Genomic DNA, 13,148 nt, shown 5'->3' on the forward strand with positions numbered 1-13,148 from the left:
GTACCGCCCCAGCAAGGGGAGGCAGACGCATTCGCTGGCTGCAGCCACAGGGTAAGCTCACCAGCCCACTGCCACTCCCTGAAATCAAGAATCAAGCTCCAGGAAGTCTCTCTTCCCCTCACAGCTCCCATCAAAGCTGCTAGTAGTCATATCCCTGTCCTAAGGGCAAAAGATTTTCTTTCTTTTCTTTTTCTGAGGATTTATTGTTGTTTGTTTGGTTGGTTGGTTTTTTTTTTTTTTTTTTTTTTTTTTTTTTGAGACACTCTGTGTAGCCCTGGAACTTATTCTGTAGACCAGGCTGGCCTCGAACCCAGAAATCTGCCTGACTCAGCTTCCTGGATGCTGACATTAAATGTGCGTGCCACGATTTTCTAGAAACCCAAATTCCAAGGCTTTTTTTTTTTTTTTCTATAGGATTCCGGGAAGAGTGGGTGTTTGGGCCATCCAGCCCTAATTTAGCAACTCTAGGCAACTCTTAGCAAGTGCTTTCCTCTTTGCTCCAGGCAAAAGCTTTAGGTCGCAGTCTACACAGCTCCTTAGGGCTTGGAGATGCGGGGGACGGGTCCTGGGGGCAGAGCCGCGATTCCCTTTGCAGCCGGCCACCCTTCCCCCTCCCCGCGGGCTTTTGCACACGACGCGCGGCGGGCGGCTACACACGAGGTGGCGAGGGCCGGTGATAAAGCGGGCGGGCGCGGGGCGCAGCGGCAGGACCGGAGCGGAAGGTGGAAGGTGACTGCGAGCTGCCATCGTCCCGCGCGCAACTTCGAGGGCGCAGCGGGTGAGGCGGCATGCAGACCATGGACGAGCAGAACCTGCTGGAGAGCAAGCGCGGAGCCCGGTAAGTTCAAGCCCCAAGAGGCGGGAATCTGGGCGGCATCACACGCACCTCCTCTTTGACCATCTTGGCTGTGGTTGGTCCGGGCGGGGGCTTGAACTGGGACCCGACCGGAGGGATGGGGTGAGGCTAGAGAAAGGAATTTGGCGGCGGCCTCGTAGCCTCAGGGATCACCTGTCTCACCTGGCCTAGCACCCAGATCCCGATCGCTGCCTGCCGGTGCACCCGAGTGGGACGTAGGGTGCCGGGAACCCCGCCTTCACTCCAGCACTTTGATCCCGGGCAGCCCTGAGGTGGGGAGGCCCTGTGCCCTCGGGTGCACTGAACTGTGGGCTTTAGCTGCGCTCTGAGCCAGAACTCTCTGCTCCTTCTCTGAGCTCGACCGGACGGACTGCCCTGTGACTAGTTCGCAAAGACTCTGCTCTCAGCCTGGGAATGGGTGGAGGAGGAGGGGACCATCCTAGAACTAGGTCCCACGACTCACCTCCCCAGAACCACCCCATCCCCTTCCTAACCTCGGCTGCTTACCCGCCAGCCACTGCGGGGGTTCGGAGTGTTCTTAGTTGTTCTGGAAACTGCAGACCAGCAGTAACTCCCGGAGACTGGCGCAGTGCTCCCTCCCCTCCCTCCAGCTGAGCGGTTTTCTGTCCTTCCTCTTGCCTCCAGGTCATTGTTCGGATCTCTGTGGAGGAGTGAAGCGAGCCAGATCCCTGCTGTGGACCTGCCTGCAGTTGAGCTGGCTGTCCAGAGCAACCATTATTGTCATGCCCAGAAGGATTCTGGAAGTCACCCTGACCCCGAGAAGCAGAGGGCCCGACGGAAACTCTATGTGGCCTCTGCCATCTGCTTGGTGTTCATGATTGGAGAAATCATTGGTAAGGCCGTGTGTGTGTGTGTGTGTGTGTGTGTGTGTGTGTGTGTGTGTGTATTAAGTGAAGTTTTGAGGATAGGCTGATTTTTCATATTAATGCTAATGGCACTAATAGCTACCTGGTTTTGTTTGTTTGGTTGGTTGGTTTTGGTTTTTTGAGACAGGGTTTCTCTGTGTAGCCCTGGCTGTCCTGGAACTCACTCTGTAGACCAGGCTGGCCTCGAACTCAGAAATCCGCCTGTCTCTGCCTCTGAGAGTGCTGGGATTACAGGAGTGCGCCACCACTGCCCAGCATAGCTACCTGTTTTATTGGTTACCTTTTCTTTCTTTCTTTTTTTTAGAGCAGTTGGTTTACTAAGTAGCCTTGGCTGGCCTGGTACTCATATCTGCTTCTGCTTCTAGAGTGTTTGGAATTAACAATATGTGACATCACAACCACCAGTATTTTTTATTTATTTATTTATTTATTTATTTATTTATTTATTTATAGACAGGGTTTCTCTGTGTAGCCCTAACTGTTGTAACTCTCTTAGACCAGACTGGCTTCGAATACGGAGATCTGCCTGTCTCTGCCTTTCATGTGCCACTGCCACCGAGCTAATTTTTTTAAGGCAATCACTTGCCTCCAGCCGTGGCTCTGTAGTTAAGAGCACTGGCTGCTCTTCCAGAGGACCTGGGCCTGATTCCCAGCACCTAGATGGCGGCTCACCGGCATCTGTTACTCTAGCCCCAGAGAATCGGAGGCCCTCTTGCGGCTGCTGCGGACACCGGGCATATGGTATACATACATATATACCATACATATATGCATACAAGTAAGCAAACCCCATGCACTTAGGTTAATAATCAGAGATGAGAAGAGACCCTCTGAGGTTCCCTTTCAGTCCCGAGGTGAACTCGATTCTCAGTCTGTTAGGATTCAGATCTGAGACAAGCTGCTGTTACGCTATTTGACCTGACAAAGTGGACTTGGCCTCCAGGTTCTCCCAGCATCCCTCGGTCTCTACTTGGCAACCTCTGCGTTCTCCCCTGCTCCCCAGGGGGCTGACCTTCGCCCCCAGAGGCTCTTTCCTGTGTCACCAGACATTTTGGTATCCTGCTTTTCAGGCTTGAGCACTGACTGCCCCCCATATCCCCCCCACATGGTTTCTCTCTTTCTCTTCCCCCTCCTTTGTCTCCCTCCCCATGGCAACTTCCCTGGCCTGGTTCTTGGGACCAGTGACCTCCCCTGAGAGCTGCCCAATAACCCCGCCTTTATATTGCTTTATATGCTTTAATATGCCTGAGTTAGCTCAGTTCTCCCGTGGGGAGATGCTTGCCGCTATCTTTTCTTCTTTTCGTCTTTCTTTCTTTCTTTTTTAAAAAGATTTATTTATTATTATGTGTGAGTACACTGTAGCTGTCTTCAGACACAACCAGAAGAGGGCAACAGATCTCATTACAGATGGTTGTGAGCCACCATGTGGTTGCTGGGATTTGAACTCAGGACCTTCAGAAGAGCAGTCAGCACTCTTATGTCTGAGCCATCTCTCCAGCCCTTGGACCTCAACTCTTAAATCAGGCTGGCCTTGAACTCCTAGAGCTCTCCAAGTGCTGGGTTTAACGGTTTTCCCACCACCAGCAACACCGCGCACGCACAGGGCTCCTTTGTGTAGCCCTGGGCTGCCTTGGAGCCTGCATAGTAGCCCATGCTTGCCCCGACTCAGTGATTTCTGTCTCTGCCGGGTTTACAGGTGTGTTCCACCACAGCCTGAGCCTGTGAGCAGACGTGAGTGAAATCCATTCACAGGAGAACTTGAGGCAGGAGTGGAGGTCAGGTGCCCACGTTGTACAACTGAGAGGTGCAGAGACCTTGAGCCCGCTGTGTCTCATCTGTGAGGGCTCGTGGGCTCTCTGCTGCACACAGTTGGGAGAACTGACTCTTTGGGGGAACCTCACGGTCCTGGCTCTCCACGTTCCAGGCGGGTACCTGGCGCAGAGCCTGGCCATCATGACCGATGCCGCCCACCTGCTCACCGATTTTGCCAGCATGCTCATCAGCCTCTTCTCCCTCTGGGTGTCTTCCCGACCGGCCACCAAGACCATGAACTTTGGCTGGCAGCGAGCTGGTAAGGATCCTCGGTGGACAGAGATGGGGGCTGGCCAAGGGAAAACATACGGAGCACAATATGATTTCATTTGGAATTTTAAATGTTTTGAGACAGTGTCTCTAGTAGTAGTCCAGGCTGGCCTTGAGCTTGTAAGTCACTAAGGCCACCCATTAATTTCTGTTCCTCAAATCTCTACCTCCTGAGTCCTAAAATTCCAGGCTTGTGCCCCACACAGCTCGTTTTTGACCTTTCTTTACAGGATCTTGATACGGTAGCCCAGGCTGGCCTCTAACCCACTCTGTAGCCCAGGCTGGCTTCTAACCCACTCTGTAGCCCAGGCTGGCTGTAAACTCATAGTAACTCTTATGTCAGAGCCTCCCAAGAACTGGAATTAGGCATGCACCAACTGTCCCAGGAATGCCAAGCTAGAACAAGGTCTCTTAGGGGTATCCCTGAGTAAGGCCAAGAATGTAGCTTCTGTGGCACCGGAGAATGCCAGCCTTGGCCTCTGTCCTCGGGAACTCCCGGCCATCTGGGAGTGGCTAGTTAACGGAGAAGCAAAGTTCACCTCGCTTAGAAAGCGGTGGCTCAGAAAAATGACTCCAGCAGCATTGCCTGTCAGTAGGGCTCAGCGCTGGGAGAAGGAAGTCAGTCAGCACACTGCCTTAAGCCCTCAGTTCACTTCTGGGTTGGCGCAGATACTGCTCTTTAGGGAGAGATGGCCTGGTGGCCTCAGCCTTCAATTGTCAATTGAACCAAACAAGGAACTTGGGATGGCCCAGTAGTAAGCACCTGCCACTCTTGGTTCGCAGCTATAACTCCAGCCTAGGGTGGGGGCTGGGGGCAGGGAGAGGCGGCTCGATCCGGGCCTTCTTCTCGCCTGCTACCTTAAAGTAGGCAGTGATCCTATCTTAATTTGAGAGTGGGGGCAAAAAACTTGGCATACGCCCTTAATCTTAACATAAGGGAGACAGGTGACTCTTAAGTTCAAAGCTAACCTGGTCTACTTTATATGGCCGCAAAGAAATGTGAAAGGGAAGGTATCAAAGCCAGGCAGGCCCCTGCCTCATGCCCATGCTCTAAGATTAGAGATGGCCACCAACATGCTAGCTACCATATATATTAGTGTCCGTTTCTTACCATGTAGAGCAGACAAGGTTGGCCTAGATAACTCGCTCTAGCTCCGATGTTCCCAGACATCGTTGGTGGGATGAGGCAGGTCTTAAGGAGCTGACAAAGAGACCCAGGCCCTGACTGTCCAGTAGGAGGGTCGAGCCTGGGGTCGGTAGGTTCTCCCGCCCTTGAGCCTGGGCTCAGATAGCTGTGGTGGTTGGGCTTTTTTCCAGAGATCCTTGGAGCCTTGCTGTCTGTGCTGTCCATCTGGGTGGTGACTGGGGTGCTCGTGTACCTGGCTGCACAGCGGTTGATTTCTGGAGATTATGAGATCAAAGGGGACACCATGTTGATCACTTCGGGCTGTGCTGTGGCCGTGAACATCATGTGAGTGTGGCCCCAGTTCCCTGTAACACACACACACACACACACACACACACACCACACTACCACTGCGAGCCTCCATCAGCTCCCAAGGGAGGGGGTCTGTGCTCCCCTTCCAGGTAGTGTAAATGACAGCTTTAAAGTTTAAGGCATTCCATCAGGACAGAATTTCCCCCATGGTTTTGAGTTCCTCATCTTCTTCCTTTAGACCTTGGGGCAGGGGCATGCGTGTTATGGAATATAATGGAGCAAGTGGGGACCGGGTAGACCCAGGCCCAGGTGTGCCCCTGAGCAACAGATCCTGTATAAAGTGGGTTATTGGGGGAATGGAGAGGGGTGAGGACCTGGGAAAGTGTCGAGGCACAGGAGTGGACATGTAGACAGGGGGAAGAGATGGTGTGCAGAGAGAGAGAGAGAGAGAGAGAGAGCGCTGAAATGGCCAGCAGTCCTTTCCTATGCAGTCCCCCGACCTGGCAGAGGATGACAGAAGCCATTGTTGGAACCCAATGGAACCACCTGTGTGTTCCATTGTGTGGAACAACCATTTTGTGTCTGAGAATGACCTTGAAGGCCATCCACAGCAAACGGGTGCATCCGCCATGCTGGGACAGAGGCCAAGACAGGTTGACCTGGCTAAAGCTGGTCTCGGTAGGAAGGGCCGGCTGGACAGAGCATGAGTTTGGGGTTCTTCCATCTTCTGTGCTCACTATCTCAGTCTCCCCACTTGTATCGTGAAGGGGGGTGACCCTGCTGACTTCATTGCCCGCTTGCTCTGAAATTCAGCTCTGGAGATTGTGTTCCGACAGCCTGGGCTGAGCTCTGCCCTGTGGCTGTGAGCCAAGGCAGTAGGACTCGATGGCTAAGCCTAAGAGGCTCACTGAGTGCTGAGACTCCAGAATTTCGCCGTCGTCGCCAGGGAGGCCAACCCTAATGGGCAGACCGTGCCTGGCTGACTCGAAACCTCATGGAGCCCCTGGGCTTTGTCTGCCTCCACAGCATGGGGTTGGCCCTCCATCAGTCTGGACATGGGCACAGCCACGGGAACAGTCGTAACGACAGCAGCCAGCAGCAGAACCCCAGTGTCCGAGCCGCCTTCATTCATGTGATTGGGGACCTTCTGCAGAGCGTGGGCGTCCTGATCGCAGCCTATATCATATACTTCAAGGTCAGATCTGGGCACCCAAGGAGAGGGACAGGTCAGCTGCTGGGACGGAAGTAGGGAGACCCAGGCTGATGCTGATGAGGCCGGGGTTTGTCTCCTCCTGCAGCCCGAGTACAAGTACGTGGACCCCATCTGTACCTTCCTCTTCTCCATCCTGGTCTTGGGGACAACGTTAACCATCCTGAGAGACGTGATCTTGGTTCTCATGGAAGGTAACTTGGACCTTAGGGCTTTGGGTCTATGGGGGAGGGTGGTGCACACGTATGCAGATATCTTTGTTCTCCCTTAGGTTGTGTGTGGACACCAGAGCTTGCCACCGGGGTGTGTCTTCCGAAGCCTAATTTTGTTGTTTTTGCTTTGTTTTTCTTTTTTGTTTTTTTCTTTTTTCCTTTTGGTTTTTCAAGACAGGGTTTCTCTGTGTAGCCCTGGCTGTCCTGGAACTCACTCTGTAGACCAGGCTGGCCTCAAACTCAGAAATCTACCTGCCTCTGCCTCCCAAGTGCTGGGATTAAAGGCATGCGCCACCACTGCCCGGCTTGCTTTGTTTTTCTGAGCTAGGGTCCTACTGTGTAGCTCTGGTTGTTGTCCTGGAACTCACTATGTAGACCAGGCTAGCCTCAAGTTCACAGATATCCACCCATTTGCCTCCGCCTCCGAAGGACTGGGATTAAAGTTGTGTGTCTGTCACAATGCTCGGATTTTTAAGACAGTGTCTTGCTTAGGGTTTTACTGCTGTGAACAGGCACCACGATCAAGGCAACTCTTACAAGGACAACATTTAACTGGGGCTGGCTTACAGGTCCAGAGGTTGCAGTCCATTGTTATCAAGGCGGGAACAGAGCAGTGTTCAGGCAGGCATGGTGCAGGAGGAGCTGAGAGTTCTACACCTTCATCTGAAGGCTGCTAGCAGGATACTGGCTTTCAGGCAGCTATGGTGAGGGTGAGCCCACGCCCACAGTGACAAGTCTACTCCAACAGGGTCACACATCCTAATAGTGCCACTCCCTAGCCTGAGCATACACAAACCATCTCAGGCAGGGTCTGGCTGCGTAGACCAAGCTGGCCTTGAACGCACAGATTTATCTGTCTTTGCCTCTGGAATGCTAGGATTAAAGCTGAAACCATACCCACCTTGTTTCTTTAACTTACATATTAGAATCGCTCACTGAACCTCGAGCTGTCTGCTTTCTCAAAGCTAGGCTGGCCAGCAAGCCACATCTCCTCGTCTTTCATCTCCCACCCTGCTCTAGAGTCACTGAAGAAGTTGTTTGTTTAGTGCTGGGCGCCTGAACTCAGGTCCTAACTTACCCACTGACCCTTCTCCCCAAATCTGAGGCTCTCTAATTAGACTAAGTTGACTGGCCAATAAATCCCAAGGAATCTGCCTGTCTAAGATTATGAATGTGCACTACTGTGTGTGTGTGTGTGTGTGTGTGTGTGTGTGTGTGTGTGTGTGTGTTTAGTGTGAGTTCTGAGAGATCTAACAGGCATCTAATTGTTGTTACCAGCTGAAGTATCTCTCCCGCCTGACTTGGGGGCTCTCAGCCCGTGGTTCACAAAGTCTAATCAGCCTCAGGGATGGGGTGGATGTTTAGAGAACCATTCCACCACACCAGATCTGGGGTCTGGGACCTAACCCAGCTCCTCAGGGCTCCGAGCTGACTTAAGTGTGCCAGTTCCTATAGTTCCTAGCTGGGTCCCAGCCAGTGCTTACCTCCCTGTAGGCCCAGGGCTGCCTCCTCCCCCCCTCCCTTGGAATGTGTCTTCCTTGGCTGGTCCAGAGGCTGAGAGGCCTTGGTAACACCTGGAGTTCCATCCACCCCTCCCCCAACAGTCTTCAGGACTTCTTTCAAAGGAAGACTGGGATTCGGGTATGTTTAGGTTCTTTGGTTTTGTTTGAGGAGCAGAATTAGAAATAAGATCTTTCTATGTAGACCTGGCTGGCCTGGAACTCAAGACCAGGTTGACCTCAAATTCTGCTTCCCAAGTGCTGGTTTAAAAACATCCACCACCATACCCAGCAGTTCTTTAAAAAGAAGATTTTAGCCGGGCAGTGATGGCGCACGCTTGTAATCCCAGCACTCTGGGAGGCAGAGGCAGGCAGATTTCTGAGTTTGAGGCCAGCCTGGTCTACAGAGTGAGTTCCAGGACAGTCAGGGCTATACAGAGAAACCCTGTCTCGAAAAAACCAAATCTAGAAAACAAACAAACAAAAAAAAAATAAAATAAAATAAAAAAATAAAATAATAAAATAAAAAAAAGAAGATTTTATTTCGTTTTTTGAGGCAGAGTCTCAATATGTACCCCTGGCTGTTCCAGAACTCACTATGTAGCCCAGAGTGGCCTCAGATTTACAGAGATCCACCCACCTTAGCTTTCTGACTGCTAGAATTAAAGGGTGCTGGGATTGAACCTTGATCTTCTGGAAGAGCAGCAAGTGGTCCCGGTCTCTCTGATCCCTTGTTTGTGAGACTGGGTCTCTATATGCAGCTCAGACTGGACCGCCTCGGCTTCCTAAGTGTTGGAAATACATTGGCTTGTGCTGCTATGGTTGCTGGGTGAACCATAAGTCTACCCCTGCCCTTTCCCATAAGTCTCAGGGCCTACATCCTGGTTGGGCCCCAGCTGCAAAGTGGCAAATGACCTGCTTGGAACCACCTCCATCCACAGGGTTCAGGGACAGTTGGGAGAGTAGCCCTGGGGTTAGCAGGGCTCTAAGGCAGTCAAAGCATCCAAAGTGATGGTCCTTGCTGCTCCTGGTGGGGCCACATCTGTAATCCCAGCAAGATGAAGCAGAATTTTCCAAGACCAGCTTGGAGTACATAGCCAGACTCTGTCTAAAAAGCAAGCACGTTTTTTTAAAATTTATTTTATGTATGTGAGTACACTGTTGCTGTCTTCAGACACACCAGAAGAGGGCATCAGATGGTTGTGAGCCACCGTGTGGTGGCTGGGAATTGAACTCAGGACCTCTGGAAGAGCAGTCAGTGATCTTAACCGCTGAGCCCTCTCTCCAGCCCCAAAGCTAACAGTTTAAAATGGGTCTGCTTTGGGCACTGGCCTTATAATGTGAACCAAACAGCCTTACACTCTCAGAGTCCATTCTAGACAAAGGTAAGTTAAACCATTCCAGGGGCTGTCCCCTGTAACGGGACAGAGTGAGGGGTGGGACTCACAGAACCCGCTGGCCGCTGAGGAGGCCTTCTGAGTAAATGGCTCTGGAGGAATGGGGAGGGATTGGGGGCGGGGGACAATGACCTTCAGCATTGTGCTTGATGTCCCCAGGGACTCCCAAAGGTGTGGACTTCACCACTGTGAAAAATCTCCTTCTGTCCGTGGATGGCGTGGAAGCCCTGCACAGCCTTCACATCTGGGCGCTGACAGTGGCCCAGCCGGTGCTGTCTGTCCACATAGCCATTGGTGAGTGCAGGCAGAGGGAGAAGCTCTAAAGGCCTGGGGCCATTCAGGAGGGTTTGCCAAGCTCTGACCACATGCTGAGTGTTCAAACGCCCTCTGATCCTCCCCTCAGAGAGAGAGAGAGAGAGAGATAACTAAGGTCCTGCTTGGGGCAGTCAGATCCCTTGTTCTGTTGGGTGTTGGGTGGGACTGACAGGTTCAAGCTCTCAGGCTTGCCGAATGTGGGACACACCCTAGAGTCTCTTGTCCCCGCCTGTCAGTATCCCAGGGGTAGACATGAACCCAAGCATCATGGAAGTGTTTCTCTCTTCCCAGCCCAGAACGCTGACGCCCAGGCTGTGCTCAAGGTGGCTAGGGACCGTCTCCAGGGGAAGTTCAATTTCCACACCATGACCATCCAAATTGAGAGCTACTCCGAGGACATGAAGAACTGTCAGGAGTGCCAGGGCCCCTCGGAGTGACTCCCCCGCCAGACACCATCTCATTGGATCCGTGGCCAAGACTTGGGGTAGCACAATCGATGGTCAACCAGGACTCCAGTAGGGCACAGCCTGGTCCACGCCACAGTGGGACTCTCCTTAGCCTCTCTGAGCCACAGGATGGGGACCCAGCAGATGAGGCCCCACTTCTTCCAGGACTGTGTTTGGGCTGGATCCTGAACAGATATCATCTTAACACCACGGCTGGAGAGTCACTGAGGCACAGAAGGGGATTTTGGGGTGTCCTGTATGATCTAGAGTCTCTGTGTCTGAACCAAAAAATTTTGAATAAGATCCATGTAACATGTGACTGGGTAGTCAGGGCTCCTGTCGGCGGGTCGGTCTCATTGATAAGAGTTTTGAGCAGGACTCAGGAGGAAGATCTGAGGACATTCTATTAGAACTTGGGAGAAGGAAAAAAAAAAAACAACCACAGTCCAGGCAAGCCGTAAATCTCAGCTTTTGAGTTAGGGTCAGCAATGGAGTTCAGTAAACAGCTGGATGGCTGTAGTGGGGGAGGGAGTGACTAAAGGCACGGTGAGAAAGCTGCGAATGCGCAACACAATTTAAAAAGGGAAGGAGAAATCGGGCTTCTGAGTTTGGGAAAACAAACTGGCTGCAGTTAAGGACTATAAGCAAGCGTCCATATGTGGGGCCCCAGAGAGCCGGACATGCCTTTTTTTTTTTTTTTTTTTTTTTTTTTTTTTAGATTTGGTTTTTCCAAGACAGGGTTTCTCTGTGTAGCCCTGGCTGTCCTGGAACTCACTCTGTAGACCAGGCTGGCCTCGAATTCAGAAATCTGCCTGCCTCTGCCTCCCGAGTGCTGGGATTACAGGCGTGCGCCACCAAGGAGATAATTGTTCCTCAGGTGACTGACAGGCCCTGTGTGCTCTAAAAAGACTTCGTAGGTCGGACCATAACTCAGAGTTGTTTCTCTCCGTCTTTACGTGAATTTCTGTCATCAATGTCAGGTAGTCAGGTCTGAGCTACCTTTGAGGGAGAGGAGGGGGCTGTGGGAGGTCGTGTTCTAATCTTTGGGACAGGTTAGTTAGATCTTCGCGGGGGGTAGAGTGGGCGGGGGTAGAACCTAGTTTCTATTCTTTTGACGCGGAGGAATTTGCTTCTAAGGGAGACAGGGTCTCAAGGATCTCTCCCTGATCTGCTTTAGGGAGTTGGGAGAAGAGCCCTTGCCTCTGCTCTGTGACGTGGCATACCCAGGCTGTGGGGACAGCATTCATACCACGCCCTCTGAGCTGAGGGGCCAAAGGGCACCTGAGGCTTCTCTTCATCTTGCTCGCTTTGGCTGTGGACCCCATGTGACTTCCTGGAAGAGGAGGAGGAAGAGGCCTCTTCATAGGGAAAAACATAACAGGTTTCTTCCTTCCTGGTACCCCAGCCAGGAAGCCGTGTCTGTATCTATGGCCTTGAAGGAGGTGGCAGGGACAGATTCCAGTTAGACCGTGTTCTTCCAGCCCTGGGGCCAGGCCACTTCCCTTGACATGACTATCCCAAGAGATAGTAGGCCCTGCTCTGAGGCCTGAGTGACCCTGACCTAGTTAGGGATGAGGATGTGTCCAGAGGCGGACGGGAGGGGTGTCCTTGGAGTCTGTGTGAAGAATCCTTAGAGCTGGTTTGAGGTTTACAGATCCAAGTGGTGAGAGCTGTCTCCAGTCTCAGGTGACAAGCCTACTTTCTTAGGAAGTCCCAGTCCAATGTCTACATCTGTCATTGCAGGCCAACTGAAGGTTGTCACTTCTCAGTGCCTGTGACTCATACAGAGACCAGGAACCTCATGACATCTCCCCCACAGGAGTGTGCAGACGGCCAAGCCTGCTAAGCGCCTGGTGGTTGTGTATTGGTCTCTTTGGTCAGTGTCCTGGAAAAGGCCAGCCAGGCTTCCCAATGTTCCTGTATTGGCTCTGTCCTGGCACCGTAAGGAAAGGTTAGGTGTTGGCCTCCACCAACACCAGCCCCATTTTTAAAAAATAAATGGCATTTGTTTTATGTGTGTGAGCGTTTTTGCCTTGCAGGTATATATATGTGTCATGTGCATCCTTGGTACCACAGGAGACAGGGAGAGGGCATCAGATCCAAAGATGGTTGTGAGACACCACGTGGGTGCTGGGGCCTGAGGCCAGCGTCTCTAACCCTTGAGCTACCTCTCCAGCCCTCAGTTTCTGTTTCGTTTTGTTTTTCAGACAGACTGCTCAGGTAGCCCTGGAGACAGCCTTGAATCCCTGGTCATCCTAATTTTTTTATTTTTTTTATATTTTGGTTTTTTGGGTTTTTTTTTTTTTTTCCGAGACAGGGTTTCTCTGTGTAGCCCTGGCTGTCCTGGAACTCACTCTGTAGACCAGGCTGGCCTCGACCTCAGAAATCTGCCTGCCTCTGCCTCCCAAGTGCTGGGATTACAGGTATGCGCCACTACCGCCCAGCGTTAATTTTTTTTAAAAAACTTATTGTGTGTCTGTGCCACAGCTGTGGGCATGTGTGTCCCATGGTGTGTGGGCGAAGGTTGGAGGACAACTTTGGGGTGTTAATTCTCTCCTTCCACTGTGGCCTCTGGGGATGGAATTTCAGTCACCAGACCTGTCCTTCCCCCACAGAGCCAACTCACTGGCCTTCTTTGTCTCTGCCTCCTAAGTTCTGGAATTAGAGGTAAACAGCAGACGTCTGGCCTTTTCACTCTTAATTTTAGATAGCCCTCACTAGCCTGCCATTCCCATCCTCCTGTCTCAGCCTCCTGCTGAACTCCAGCATGTTCCATGCACCACCCCTGACCTTACCTTTGAACTTG

At 52.0% G+C, this 13,148-nt stretch overlaps 1 protein-coding gene across 2 annotated transcripts; it reads left to right on the plus strand.

The window, feature by feature from the left end:
- The first annotated feature begins 670 nt into the window (after positions 1-670).
- Slc30a2 (solute carrier family 30 member 2) lies at positions 671-10,661 on the plus strand. 2 transcript variants are annotated; one of them, XM_052177685.1, is made up of 8 exons: positions 671-838; positions 1,502-1,710; positions 3,668-3,814; positions 5,143-5,296; positions 6,290-6,458; positions 6,562-6,667; positions 9,741-9,875; positions 10,188-10,661. In XM_052177685.1, exons 1-8 carry the CDS (start codon positions 789-791, stop codon positions 10,331-10,333), a joined length of 1,116 nt encoding a protein of 371 aa, XP_052033645.1. In that variant the 5' UTR covers positions 671-788; the 3' UTR covers positions 10,334-10,661. The 2 variants fall into 2 exon arrangements, with proteins under 2 accessions (XP_052033645.1, XP_052033646.1); XM_052177686.1 differs by lacking the exons at positions 9,741-9,875; positions 10,188-10,661 and adding an exon at positions 6,745-6,970.
- The last annotated feature ends 2,487 nt before the right edge of the window (positions 10,662-13,148 follow it).

This window comes from Apodemus sylvaticus, chromosome 3, assembly GCF_947179515.1.
Source record: "Apodemus sylvaticus chromosome 3, mApoSyl1.1, whole genome shotgun sequence".
Lineage (NCBI taxonomy): Eukaryota > Metazoa > Chordata > Mammalia > Rodentia > Muridae > Apodemus > Apodemus sylvaticus.

Bases quoted from the DNA above. Each gene is read 5' to 3' on its own strand.
- Slc30a2 (XM_052177685.1), top strand. From the start codon at position 789: ATGCAGACCATGGACGAGCAGAACCTGCTGGAGAGCAAGCGCGGAGCC. The intron at 839-1,501 runs GTAAGTTCAAGC...TCTTGCCTCCAG, and splicing joins GAGAGCAAGCGCGGAGCCCG to GTCATTGTTCGGATCTCTGT. The intron at 5,297-6,289 runs GTGAGTGTGGCC...CTGCCTCCACAG, and splicing joins GCTGTGGCCGTGAACATCAT to CATGGGGTTGGCCCTCCATC.